The sequence below is a fragment of the Pleurodeles waltl genome, chromosome 1_1 (assembly GCF_031143425.1).
Source record: "Pleurodeles waltl isolate 20211129_DDA chromosome 1_1, aPleWal1.hap1.20221129, whole genome shotgun sequence".
Classification (NCBI taxonomy): domain Eukaryota; kingdom Metazoa; phylum Chordata; class Amphibia; order Caudata; family Salamandridae; genus Pleurodeles; species Pleurodeles waltl.
Window position 1 is genome coordinate 187,918,310 of NC_090436.1, and position 14,738 is coordinate 187,933,047.

Here is a 14,738-nt window from a genome sequence, read left to right on the forward strand (position 1 = left end):
GTTTGGCCGGGGCTCCTGCGTAGAGGGCATTTCCATAGTCAAGTTTGCTGCTGTCGAGGGTTTGGGTGACTGTTCTTCTTAGATCTGTGGGGATCCATCTGTAGCTCTTGCAGAGCATGCAGAGGGTGTTGAAGCAGGATGAGGAGACGGCGCTGACTTGCTTGGTCATGGAGAGTGTTGAGTCGAGGATGACGCCCAGGTTGCATGCGTGGTTGGTTGGTGTTGGGGCTGCTCCCAGAGCAGTCGGCCACCAGGAGTCGTCCCAGACTGAGGGGTTTGCGCCAAGGATGAGGACCTCCATCTTACCCAAGTTCAACTTCAGTTTGCTGTTCCTCATCCATTCGGCGAGGGCCTTCATTCCTTCTTGGAGGTTGGATTTGGTGGTGAGGGGGTCCTTGGTGAGGGAGAGGATCAGTTGGGTGTAGTTGGCATAGGAGATGATGTTGAGGTTGTGTAGCCGGGTTATGCGGGCGAGCAGGGCCATGTAGATGTTGAATAGTGTAGGGCTGAGGGACGAACCTTGGGGAACGCCGCAGATGAGCTTGGAGGCTTCGATGCGGATAGGGGGGTGTGGGGGACGCTCTGGGTTCTGCCGGAGAGGAAGGAGGTGGTCCACTCCAGAGCTTTGTCCCGGATCCCTGCGTTGTGGAGGCGTGTGCGTAGGGATGCGGTGGCAGACTGTCGAAGGAGGCCGGGAGGTCTAGGAGGATGAGGGCTGTGGTTTCGCCTTTGTCAAGCAGGGCCCTGATGTAATCGGTGGCGATGATGAGGGCAGTTTCGGTACTGTGGTTGCTGCAGAGCCCTGACTGGGATGGGTCCAGGATGTTGTTTTCTTTGAGGTAGTGGGTCAGTCATCGGTTGACGATCTTCTCAATGACCTTGGCCGGGAATGGGAGCAGGGAGATGGGGCAGACTACTACAAACATCCAGAACTCGCAGTTAGACTCATTACCAACCTCCCATCCAGAACTCACATCACACTACATCCCAGGGAGCTCCACTGGCTGCTGATACACAAACATGCATGTTTCAAACTCCAACACACATTCTAGGCACTACACAACGTAGGCACCACCTACCTGAACAGTCAACTGCATCTTCTCCCACCAGCCAACTAGACACCTCTGCTCTATTCATACACATCCCATGCATACACAGAACCAGATGAGGAAAATAGGAGTTCTCCTACATCGCCTAAAGCATGGAATATTCTCCTACTCCGCTCTTCTTGAATTCTGCATGAAGCTGAAGATCTGGCTTTGCAAGTAACCAACCTACTAAAAAGCAGGGCTAGGGGCACACACCTGCTCAGAGCCAGGATACTCTTGTGGGTCATAGCCTGCTTTACAAATACACAACATTCTTGGCAACTAGACAAACATAAAAATTATTATAAAAGAAGCAATCAAAAGGATTCAGCGATGTAATTCCATCCAAAGATGTAAATAACTATTTTAACACCAACAATTTCTATTTGTTAGACTGAAAAAGAATGTGTGCATCAACACGTGTCTAAAAATTACTGTTTCATTCCATATTTCTACTGTGAATTGAAGTTACACAAACTATTTTTATTTTAACCAGAACTGCCTATCAAATATCATCAACTACCTATAGTTAATATTCTCTCAAACACTAAAATGTAAAGTTGTGCATTAAAAGAAAGAGGAGAAAACTCTTTTAAAATGCAATACACAAGTTCCATGGGGTGTACTGCCAAAACGTCCATTACAAGATACCCATGTTTTGTGTTCAAATGACACTAGACAAAATTCCCCTTCAGAAATTAGGAATGACATTCTTGCTCTGTTTTAGGCACTTTCCAGATCATATTTTATTTACTGTGTGGTTAAAAAGCATGTACAAGGTTTTAAGGATCCTTTAAAATTTTAAAATAAAGTTATACACAAGCTATCATTTTTGCTTTCCTTAAATGAACCAAGAAAATAGTAACTCCGGCAAGCCAAGAAATCTACAGGACATAGTTAAGAAACAAGAGTCATTTGCTTCATTACTTTTATGCATTGTGAAACAAAAGGCCATTTAGCAAGCAGTCTCAAGTTAAAAAAAAAAAGTTACAATTCAGTTACGAACATAATGATGAACAATATGTGAAAAGAAAATTATCAGACCTATTCAAGAAATCATAAACATACCCGCTGTGGTAATTACCAATTGTCAACAATTTTATATAATACCTGCTAAGATTAAAATTTGTCATCCTTCTTTAAAAGAATATACAAACTATGTTTCAAACGGCTAATGTAATTATGCGCAACTATGTTACTGTGCTCCCTGCCAATATTTACATAAAGAAAAACATGGCTAGCAGTCTAAATGGTGGAATGAAAAGCTACAGATACAAGGTCAACCTGCATATCATTACCATCACCTGAAATAATTATTTTGTAATTGCAATAAACAAATATGAAAAAGATCTCGACCAAGAAAGTGACTAGCCAGTAGTCCATTGTTTACAATAAAGTCAAAAATATTAGACAATAGCAAAAATGGGTTCTTCCCTTGAGGGGAGATTCAAATGTTCACACGACATAAGAAAGACTACTAATACTTACTGTTTTTCAGAATAACAATTTGTTTCTAAAGTGTGTGGACTGTTACAAATTACCGACAGAAAAGCTCTCAATTGTTTAACAAATTATTTTACATTGCAAAAAGAGGCATGGCTAGTTGCTATATACCTAGGGCAGGGACTGGCCTGTGCCATGAAAACTAACCAACTTTATAACACTGTAATAAATTCTGCTTTAATTCTTCTATGCAAGCCAAAGACTGATTTTCCAAAACATTTGGTGATATATACGATACTTGGGTACTGTTATAACGCTGTCTGAATAAACTCATTCAACTTCTTGAAGATTTTAAGGATTAAGGCAAATAACAAGCAGCACAATATTTCAGATTAAGCTAAATCAATTACCTATATAACCATTTCATCCAATGATGTGTTTAACAATTATGTACACAAGTGGCTCAACTGCTTCTGATGAAAGCTATATATATAAACATCCCGCAATGGAGATGTAACATAGGCATTGCTATTAGTGATACTCAAGTCAATGTTCCATTTAATATAAAAATATTATATTGGGTCAAAATTAAGATGAGCAATCTGGAAAATAAACATTTTTCTGTTGTTGCTTTATTTTCATTTTTTGCCTACAACATAAGCACCATCATAATTCGAATTCATGGAGGACTACGCAGTAATTAATAGAGTTCTGTATGGTGAAAAGGCTAAGCGCACAAAACAAACTGCCAGCATAACAAAATACATAAGAAGAAATGTGCTACATAACGTTCAGCAGACATTATGCCCAGCTACAGAAACGTTTTATCTGCATTCCTGCCATCATCAGTCACCGAAGGTATAGGGTATAACGATTTTCTATTATTTAGAATTTGGTGAATGGTGTTAAACAAGCAAATAACAAATAAATACATTCTTACTTTTGCCTCCCAAAAAAAAAAGGGTATCTTGCATTATGAAAGGCCAAAAAGAGCGGTTCATCACCTGTTGATTCACTGGGGAGGGGGGGGGGGTGGATTTGATAACTAGATGTTCTACTTTATGAAATCATATGAGCTAGTATAGCAACATATACATGTCAACAGATTAGACTGTTTAACCACAATTTTAGCAGGATTTCTTCAGAGGTGCACAGATTAATTACAACATGTGATGTTAGGTCTCTGGTTTGTAGTGTAAAGTTTTTGAGACACAGGAACTATTCTTCAGTGTCAATGAAAGATTAGCTAGTTGTGTAAAAAGCACAAACTTGTCAAATCCGCACCAGTATTTCAGGAAACTGAAAAATATATACATTTACAATTCTGCAACAGAACTTAAAAAATTAAATTAGAATGTAATGTTAAAAACTAAAACCATGAACCGAACAACTGGAAATGCACTGAACGTTACAGTCAAAGAAAAAGACATGAATATCTATATTGCACACTTGCACCTCAGTCTACGGCTTTAAGGCACAGGAACCAAAGCAGGTAAGAGTCCCACAAAATTACATGATACTACAATAGGGTCACTACAAGATAGAGGGAAACAGATGCAGCTTGAAAACTTTAACCAATAAGGGACGGATATAAGGCAAGGAGGAAAACGATTAGAAGAAAATCTAAAACAATAGCTACAATTCGGTTATATCAAAAGACCAACAAATAAATGAAAACTGACAGACATAAGGTCTCAATGAAAATTATGGCCAGACAAGAAAAATATAGGAAAAGTGGACAGACCAGCATAACATAGGAAAGCTTTTAAGCTGCCATAGAGGACCCAAAGTTATAGCAAATACCAATAAAAAAAAAAACATTTTGGAAACTTATGTCAGGATCTGAAGATGCACTGTGTGGGGCCCTCTCTGACTATGGCTCGTTACTGGATAAAAAAAAAAAAAAACTCCAAACCATCACTGACAATTCTGATATCCGGGAGCACTAAATTCCAATACGAACGCAAGATCTTTTGCACAAGGTGATGTAAGCCATAAGCCCAGTGAAGCACATCAAAACGTTTTAAACAAGTGACCGCAAGTACAGACTGCAGCATCGGGTATTGTATTCCTGATTTCCAATATTCATTGCAGAGTACGGAACAAACTACAGAGAGAACCAGATTACAAGACAATTTAAATCAACTGTAAGGGAAACACATATATAACTATAAAACAGATTACTTTAATCGCCAAAAGGCTGAAAACAAACTCTGGTCAATGGAAAAGAAAGGTTAAAAAAGTGACACTAAAAAGTTGAAGGTTCCAGTCTAAGCACATTTAAGAAAATGAAATGAGTTACATATTTTTCTATAGTATAAACTATGTACACAATAAACTGGAATGTTCCCAAACCCCTAGACTTTTGAAATCAACAGGACCTTCCTACACAACTTTCCAAGCAAAATAACTCAAATTATATTTACGCATTCAATAATTTTACAGGAGCAATATTTTCTGAGGAATTTACATAAACTATAATTATGAATATTGCAATGGTGAAAATATTAAGTATACATGGGAATAAATGTTGGTATATGTGTACATCGGACAGACATTTGATAAACCATTTTGTGACTTTCTGAACTGTAGTGTAACTTGACCATGTGCAAGCACATCTTTGATAATTTAAATAAGCATGCATAGCTTACTTACTGGGAGCACATTTAAGAAAAACATGCCAGTAAGCAAACAAACGCTTAGATTCAAATTTTCAGGTAGCACGAATTGATGGAAAAATAGAATGCCAATATGGCAGTAAAACATTATTGGTACAGGGAGGTATTGGGTATCAGCAGAATACTGTAACACAGTCATAAACGAGGCCAATATCATCTTCTCTGCATGAATTCAAAGAGTCAGTTGAAAGTATTAGAAAGTATGAATTGTAAACAGTAGACAAGCAACTTGTTTACATTAAAGAAGGGGGGAAGCTCTTCAGTTCAAGGGCCACTACTTTGTAAAGGCAGCAACAACAGCCCAGAGGACTTCATTTGTGTTAGCCTTCATACATTCAGCTTCCGGATCTAAATCCAGAAGCTGTCGCACTCTCTTCATGGCTAAATCATACTGGTCATCCAAAAGGGGGGCAAACGCATTCTCAAGGACATCAGAAGCATGGGCTAGGTAAATGAGAGCCAGTAAACGTTTGTCCATGCGGTGAGGATCTTTCACCCATTTATCCAGAACAGCTTCTTGTACTTTCTTGATTAAACGCTGCTTAATGTTGTTGTTGGTGAGAGGGTGGGTAGTCATGTCAAAAAGAAGAAAGTTCTGTTTTTCAGTTGTCAATACACCCTTTTCCACTAGATTTTTTGCTAATCGTTCACGGACATTTCTTAACTGGTAGTGCAATTTCAAAGGATTCCAGGTCTCGCCTAAAAGAAAACAAAAAAAAGAAAAATAGTATTAGAAGGGTTTATGCTTATTCATACTAAGTAGAATATTCCTTATTCCCAATATTATACATCACTTACTACACAGTGTAGTTGTTTCTACAACAACCAGACTAAAATTGTAATTAAAAAAATACCAACAACTCGTTTGAGAAAATTTATTAACATAAGGCTCTATTTTGAGGAACAAGTAGAAAGTCAAAAAACAAGGGAATGTGGGCAATATATTATGAGAAAACACAAATGAGTTTTAGTGTTAAACTTAACATATGCAGGTTTCCTTATTCTTCCCACATTGTACTATCACCAATCGTCTGATGCCCACTACATTCTTACATTTTAATACCTGCAAAACTGCAACATCTTTATTAATCTAACTCGCAACTTCCTGCTCCTCCTCCCCACCGGCAATTTGATTCACAAACAAATCCCTAAATTAGTTAATACCGCCTCTTAAACATGCTATCGCTCTCGTTCACATAAATCTCTGCTGAGACAGAAACGGCCCTTGCATAACGTACAGTTGTCAGGCCTCGAGAAATCTACTCGCCCGCTCGTTTTGGCCAGTCAGATTTTACCAGGGCAAGCTATTCTTAGGGCTTACTGCCCAGTTCTGGCAAGCTAGCAGATGTTCTATTCTCTCTCTGAAAGTGAATGAGCTACAAAAATGGCTTTAAATCTGTTTTTTATCTTGTCACATTTGAGCAGAAAAGTGGAGTAGATTATTTAAGTCGCTAGATCACAGGTTGGGTAACGGTTTATGATTTTTTCCAAGGCCTGGTTGTGTTGCCCTGCCTATAGTTCCCGAATGAGAGCATCTGGCATCCTAGGTTTTGATTTTGGCCCCAGCCTCAAGCTAATGTAGTGAGCATGTGAAGGCGTAGCCCTGTTCCTTGACAACTAGCTTCTGGCAACTGAATATCATAATGTTAAAAACTATATCTACTTACCACTAAGCAATTCAATCCAGTTCTGAACAGTTTCTGGAGGCTGTGTCTCTTTCACATGCTTTAGTGCTTCATCAAGCATAACATCTCCAGTAGGTGCATCAGATTTGCAGATAACCTACCAAATTCATGAATAGTCAAAATTTAATGTGTTTCATGTTTCTTATGTGTGACATCAACAGGACTTCAAACACCATGCTAACAAACTGTTATATTCTTAGCCAATAAGGCATTCAGGCATTATAAATTTGGATTAGTAAACAAGTGATTACAGGAAGGATAACTGGTGAATAACAAAGCAAATTCTTCTATGCTTGGGGACGGCCAACATAGAAGGTTAAGTGCAACTGACCACAGTACTAAGTGCCGTCACCAGAGATGCTACAACCAATCAATGAGGTTTCCAGGCCTACTGCTAGCAAATTACAAGCTGTTAAGTCTAGGAGCGGTCTTTTCTGTCTCATCCGGTTCTGAACATTCATTAGCCCCTGAAATAGAATTTACTCATGGTCAACACTATGCCAATGAGGAGTAATATTGCACATGCGTAAATGGATTTATGGACACAAGTTCATGGTTTATTTAAAAATAAAATAAAAACTTGCATTCATTCGTAAATCAAGTCATTTGTGAATGTAAGAGGAATATACATGTGAATGGCTTTGTAAAAAAAGACTGAGAAACAACATAGTAAAATATCATTCAATCTTATTGATTAGTCTGTTTTTCTTTAGAAAAAAGAAAATTACCTTAACAAGAAAATAAACAGTTCAGTTAAAAATATGTACCCATACAAGTAAAAGACTGTACACCTATTTTGGGCAGAGATGCAACCACAAACATTATTACTGTTATTTATCACTATATTTCTACTAATAACTAATGTTATGATGTGGGGGTAGGGTTGACTCCAGGATCTTCACAAGTACAGAGGTCCCCAATCAGCTGGAGCTAAGTTTGCCACAGGATGTGAAATGTAGTCAAAGACACAGAGGTGGGGAGTTTAGTTCAAACTCTGATCCTTGGCTGCTAATCTCATACCAAACGGTGAAATTAAATGGGTATCCTCCGCAAATGTTAACACAAAAAAACCACTAGTCAAACATCTAGGACTCCACCCAGCAAGACGTTGTGGTGCATCTGGCTGTAAGGTCCTGTTTCCCCAGCATCTGGTCACTGGTGTCCGTTTAGGTAAAACGGGAATCCACCTACTAGTTCAGGATCCAACTGATACTCCAAGATTAGATTTACTAGCAACGCAAAATACCCTAAATTGGTCCTAGGGTGTTGGGTTTATTTAGGTTATATATTTGAAACACTACCAGTCACAGTCAAGTGTTTTCAGCGATGGTGGAACAAAGACTAACTCCTGGTCCTGTTGGGATCAAGAGGGAGGGTAGACCAACAGGACAACTTTTGGGCAGTGCAAGCTCATCCTCTGCCAAGTCTGAAGGCTACAGAGACTACTTAACCCTCTTGATACACTGTGCAATCCTGTGGCTCCTAAGCAGCCTCTGTCGGTCTAGTACTCCTTGTGCAAGTCTTACAGTCAGCAGATCACTGAACACATTTTCCCACTGATCAGGTCATTCTTTCGTGCATGGAAAGCCTAGCTCATCAGCAGGCTAGTACTTTCTTCTCTACCAGATCACAGCAGCAAGTGGACTATGCAGGCTTCCCAGACTTGGGTTCAGTCTGATTTTTTTTAGGCCACATTATTAGGCTAAAATCCAGTTCTCCATGGATTATTATCCTATGCTATTTCTGACAAACTAGTTTCAGAATTTTATGCTCAATTTTCATGCACCTTTCGTCACTAGGCATTGTTGCTGTCCTAATTACAGGAGACTGGGCCACACCCATCCAGAAGAAAGCTTATGGAAAGTTATTAGAATTTGTGTCTTTAACTGGCGCTTTCTGAGGTACCTATGTTGCTAGCTACAAGTTGCAAAACTACTTAGTAAACTTGAATACTCTAGTGTCTGGGACGCTGCCTAGGCAGGTTTCCACCCAGGCCACAGCGTGAAAAGAGTTGTAAGCGATGGTATACTATCTTGCACTTAATCAACGCAAAGCTAATCCCAAGACTCAAGTTATCTACCTTCCCCAAATCAACACAAGTAATTTATTCTGACACTTGTGTTGACTGAGGACTTCAAGTAAATATGTTCAATAAAAAAAATATTGTTTAAAATATATCGGAAATTATAAAATCCCATAGGTCATCAAAGCACTTACAACACAAAACTAAAAGCAAGTAAAAATCGTAATTATATCATTTAAAAAACGTCCTAATGATCTACACAATTGGCAGAGTGCAAAGTAAAACTATATTAAAATGCTTTAAGTAGCATTCTAATGTCAACAGTCACAAACAACAGTTTGTGACCCTACTCCTTAAAGCAATACCTTGTTGGGAGGTAGGTGTAAAGCATGCAGGCAATCACCAATTTCTGCCTCTTTGGTCAGAGTCCCAGGCTGACGTCTACCAGTGACACAAGATGGTATCTTCCCTCCCAGAATTAGGACAGCAAAGAACTGGGTTTTCCACTCCCACTCCATTCAGAACTTAGTCTATTCACCCAAATTTCTGCTACAGACTGTGCATGCACTTACTATCTTTAACACTTGAAGAAAATCACACCTTTGTACCAGATGTTACTAAGCGACTTACCACCTTCATAATTATAAACTCCTGCCTCCACTAAGCAAACGTGATATCCTTGGCCCCCCGCTACCAAACTGTGGCTGTATTATATGGCTTCCTATTACAGAATAGTCAACTTCACAGATTGTTTCATTTCGCACCAAATTTATTCATGTGCACTTCCATAAACTAAGATTTTCCTATCCACCAAGAATTTCTAAAGAAAAATAAACTTGAATGGGTGTTAAGATATTTCTCGGATTTAGCAACATCTCTGTGGCACTCTCTTCTACTAAGCCTTTGGACTCTTTTGAACGTTTCTAAAGACTGAAGACCTGGTCTTCTCAAAAAAACTTTTTAAACAGCTTCAAGTAATTGGTGTATTTCATCCCCACCATAGCACATGACAACATCACAGATGTCTGCGTGCTGTACAAGTGCCAAAGTAACATGACATAACTTCAAAGAAAGAACTTCTAGCAGACAAACATATGATAAGAAAAATAAACAGGGCAGGTGGGCACAGCTTGTCAAAGTCATCGAGAGGATTTCTATCCCTATGGATGGGGCAATTCAGTAGGAGCAACATCCCCCAGCAGAGTAAATTTAAAAGGGCTGAACTCTACAACAGCAAGGTGCAAGCTACTATCTCGCTTGTACTATCCAAACTGGATTATGCCAATGGCCTCTACCATGGATCATCTCTATCTATTATGAAAAAACTACAACGTATTCAGAACTCCGCAGCTAGGCTACTATTACATGTAAAGCCCAAAGCCCACATCTGCCCTGCTTTGAGAGCACTACACTGGTTACCCGTTGCCAGAAGATGCACTTCAAGCTGCTTTGTATCACCCACAAAGCTATACATGGAACAGGACCGCTTTTTTATCAGAAACAAAATAACCAAATACATCCAACAAACAAACCTCCGCTCAAGATTGGCACCTCGCCTTAGAACACCACCATACAAGAAAAAGACTATAGGTGGTACATCCTTCTCCGTTCAAGCAGCCAAACTATGGAATTCATTACCCCCAACTATAAGAGCCACAGATAACTATCTTGTCTTCAGAAAACTACTCAAGAGTTGGCTCTTTCCTTCATAACCACCATATTCAAACAACTATGGGCTGCATATGCCTATGTTGATAAATATTTTTTCTGATTATGTGTCTATTTCTAGTTATGTACAGTTCTTTAGAAAATATGTATCACTACTATGTCATAACAATAAAATACACACACACTCTTTAAGCCTGTTTGACTAAGTATATTTACCCATGGTTCTAATTATGCATTGTATGTACATACGTATATATATATATATATATATATATATATATATATATATATATAGTTCTGTGCTTGGCATGTTCGTGGGTCATTGCATGGCTCCTGGGTGGGTTGTTATACTAGATATCTATGAATCCCTGATCTCATCTTATCACACTTATGTACCCATCATCATGTCATGTCTCTATCAATCTATCCTCCATTCCCACTCTGACTCATCCCAAATCCAATCTACTACTTTCATCTCCTAAATAACTCTGCCTAAGCTCTTCCCTCCGCTTCCACATCTAGCTCACCAAAACCTCACTCTACTACCATGACCTCCCAAACAACTCTACTAAATTTTCCCTCATTTATCTCACCCTGCTACTACAATCTCCCTAACCCTTCCACAGACTCTTCCCTCCTCCATCCCCCTTTACTCATCCCAAGCCTTTGGGATGAGTAAATGAGGGATATACGCCCAATTTACACTTCTGGATTTCTTTCCTCCTCCACCCCTCCATTACTCCAGTCAATCTAACTAACAAAACTCTCATATCCGCGGCTCAAATTAACTCATAATAATACTAAAACTGTACTCATATTTCCCAATACTAATCCATCACTAATTCTTGTTGGGTTCTGGAGTAGCGTGCTACTCGCCGAAAAAGCGCTTCAACGCCTCGTCAGGGGTAGTAAGCACTATATAAATACTATTACAATACAATACAATACAATTTGCTGTTATTATCTGAAGTCACTTCAACATTTGGTATGCAGGAGGAGCTGAAATCACTCTCCCTGTAACTGGGAGTACCCTTTCAATATACCTCGAAGAACCTCATGACTAGAAGTGGGAAATAAAGAATATCAGAAAAGGAAAGAGGGCAGGATGGCACAGGTTGCCAAAGCCACTGGAATCGGTCAAGGATATCCTGTTGGTAAGGAAAGCGAAAGATCAAGGTTCCAGATATTTATGTATGTGAGGCCAAAGCCCTATTACAAAGGGAGCAGAAAAGGCATGATGTTAACTACATGCAATACTAAGAACAAAGAGTTGCGGATTGGCTTTTTAACTGGATATTATCAGCAGATGTTATATAGAAGAGGGCATTAAGCAATCATCTTTTGACTGAAATCATTTATAAGACAACAGGGGAAGGGGGCAAGAAGAGAAGTGCACATTAACCCATAATCTTATTAACACCTTGGGTGCTGAGGACATGCTGGGCATGCCAGGGATATGCTTGAAACCATTTACTTGTAGTGCGGTCCAGGAGGAGGTACGTGTTTACCTCTGGGGTGGGCAGAGAGGCACAGAGAGAAAGAAAAGGAGTTTTATTCCCCTCCCCCCTCTCCTTCAGTGTCTCTCTGCAGTGATTTCCTGCTGCTGGATCACAGGGGAGACTGCGATTGTGCAAGCAGGAATGCACCCACTAGCCACCAGAAATTCTCTCAATTATTGGGGAAGTATTTTGGTGGTTTCTAAACATCCGCCACATCCCCATGTGTTTAGGCCGGACTGCCCCCAAGGCGGGGAAGGAGGGAGGGGGGGGAATGAAAACCACTAGCCACCAGGGATTATTTTATATATGTTGGGGTGGGGGGCGGGGGGAGGCGTTACCCCTTGGGTACAGGTCGTTACCCATTATTGGGGAAATATTTTGGCAGTTTTCTAGCATTCATCATGCCTCCAAGGGTAGAAAACTACCAGGTCAGGTAGCTGCCCCTTGGGCAAGGGTCACTGCCAAGTATATTACTGGAGATTCTGGCTGTTTTTAGACAATGTTTCGGCTGCTCTGCCCCTGGGGGGGGGGGGGGATTGGGAGGGGTTTGAAAACCACTAGACACCAGGGAATACGTGTGTGTGAGTGTATGAGTGAATTGGAATTTGGTTGGGGGTCTGCATGTACTGGCATTTGGCTAGCTGTGTTTGTACTGACATTTGGCTGGAAGTGTGTGTGTGTGTGGACTAGCGCTTGGCTTATGGTGTGTGTGTGAAATGGGGACTTTGCTTGTGATGTGTTTGGCTGGCGTGTGAATGGTGATGTGTGTGAACCAGTGTTTGGCTGGATAAGGAGGTTGTGCCCCTCTAGAATGTCAATTTCTTGCCTTTTCTTTGTGTCCCCCTGGGAGACGGATCAGACATTTGTGATGCTGATCTGCCCCCACCGGCAGACTTCTTAGTGCTTTATAATTGTTACGTTTTTTTTTTCCCGTCATCATCTGCATTTGTTATTTTAATGCTCTATTTCTCTTTTTCTTTCTAGTGCAAAGCTTTTGAATTCCTTGATGGTGACTCCTGCTTGGGGTTTCAGCAATGGAAAACTTTCATGTATTGTTTACTTCAAACTGTTATCACTGATCTCAATTTTTTTTAATGGTGTACTAATTGCAGCATAATTAATTTTTGTTTCATTGTGTGTCAAATTCACTCTGGATTTGTACAAGGTGTGCATTGTGTTGTGTGTAATTTTCTTTTGTTTTTCCTTTTATTGGGATATCGCTGGTGCTTGCTGTTTCTTTGCAGAGCAGGTGCAGGTGATCACATTCTAGCCGTCTGTGACAAGTGTGGTATTTTTTGGGAGTATAAAGTCCATTGTGTGGTTTGTATTGATAGTATTTTTTTTACAGGTATGTGTCAATAGTTATATTTGTCAACAGTCTGTGGAGTTTAACCCCTTCGTTGCCAGGCCCTTTTCCTCCCTTTTTTGGCTATTTGGAGCAGTTTGCGCTTAGGCCCTCATAACTTTTTGTCCACATAAGCTACCCACACCAAATTTGCGTCCTTTTTTCCCCAAAATCCTAGGGATTCCAGAGGTACCAGAGTTTGTGTTTTTTTTTTTAAATGGGAAAAAAGGGCTGCTGAAGAAGGCTTGTGGTTTTTTTTCCTGAAAATGGCATCAAAGGGTTTGCGGTGCTAAAAGCACCAGCTTCCCAGCTTTCAGGAACATGCAGACTTTATTTTTTTTTCAACACAATTTTGGCATTTTACTGGGACATACCCCATTTTTACTTTTTTTGTGCTTTCAGCCTCCTTCCAGTTAGTGACAGATACGGTGTGAAACCAATGCTAGATCCCAGAAAGCTAAACATTTCTGAAACGTAGACAACATTCTGAATTCAGCAAAGGGTAATTTGTGCAGATCCTACAAGATTTTCCTACAGAAAATAACAGCTGAAATAAAAAAAATATTGAATTTGAGGTGAAAGAAACAGCCATTTTTCTCCACGTTTTAATCTAACTTTTTCCTGCGATGTCAGATTTTTTAAAGCAATATACCTGTACGTCTGCTGGACTCTTCTGGTTGCGGGGATATATGGGGCTAGTAAGTTCATCAAGAACCCTAGGTACCCAGAGCCAATAAATGAGCTGCACCTTGCAATGGGTTTTCATTCTATACCGAGTATACAGCAATTCATTTGGTGAAGTATAGAGTGATAAATAGTTATCAAGAAAACCTTTGTATTTCCGAAATTGGCACAAGATAGCGTGTTGAGAAGCAGTGGTTATTTGCACATCTCTGAATTACGGGGTGCCCATACTAGCATGTGAATTACAGGGCATTTCTCAAATATACGTCTTTTTCACACAGACACACACACACACACTTTGGAGGAAAAAAATGTAGAGAAAGACAAGGGGCAATAACACTTGTTTTGCTATTCTGTGTTCCCCCAAGCCTCCCGATAAAAATGATCCCCACTTGCGTGGGTAGGCCTAATGCTCGCGACAGGAAACGCAACTTGGACACATCACATTTTTACATTGAAATCTGACGTGTTTTTTTGCGAAGTGCCTATCTGTATATTGTGGCCTCTGTCTAACCTACCAAACCTGTGCATTTTTTAAAACTGGACACCTATGGGAATTCAGGATGGGGTTCTCACCAGGTTCTGTTACCCAGAATCCTTTGCAAACCGCAAAATCTGCCCCACC

At 39.9% G+C, this 14,738-nt stretch overlaps 1 protein-coding gene across 1 annotated transcript in view; it reads right to left on the reverse strand.

The window, feature by feature from the left end:
- Positions 1 to 3,147: 3,147 nt before the first annotated feature.
- The window catches only part of GOLPH3 (golgi phosphoprotein 3), a 46,603-nt gene continuing 35,012 nt past the window's right edge, over positions 3,148 to 14,738 (reverse strand). The window contains exons 3-4 of the mRNA XM_069220449.1: positions 6,877 to 6,991; positions 3,148 to 5,908 (exon numbers count right to left, since the gene is read on the reverse strand). Of these exons, the coding sequence (XP_069076550.1) occupies positions 5,484 to 5,908; positions 6,877 to 6,991 (540 nt within the window). The 3' untranslated portion in view covers positions 3,148 to 5,483. The remainder of the gene's footprint in view (positions 5,909 to 6,876; positions 6,992 to 14,738) is intronic.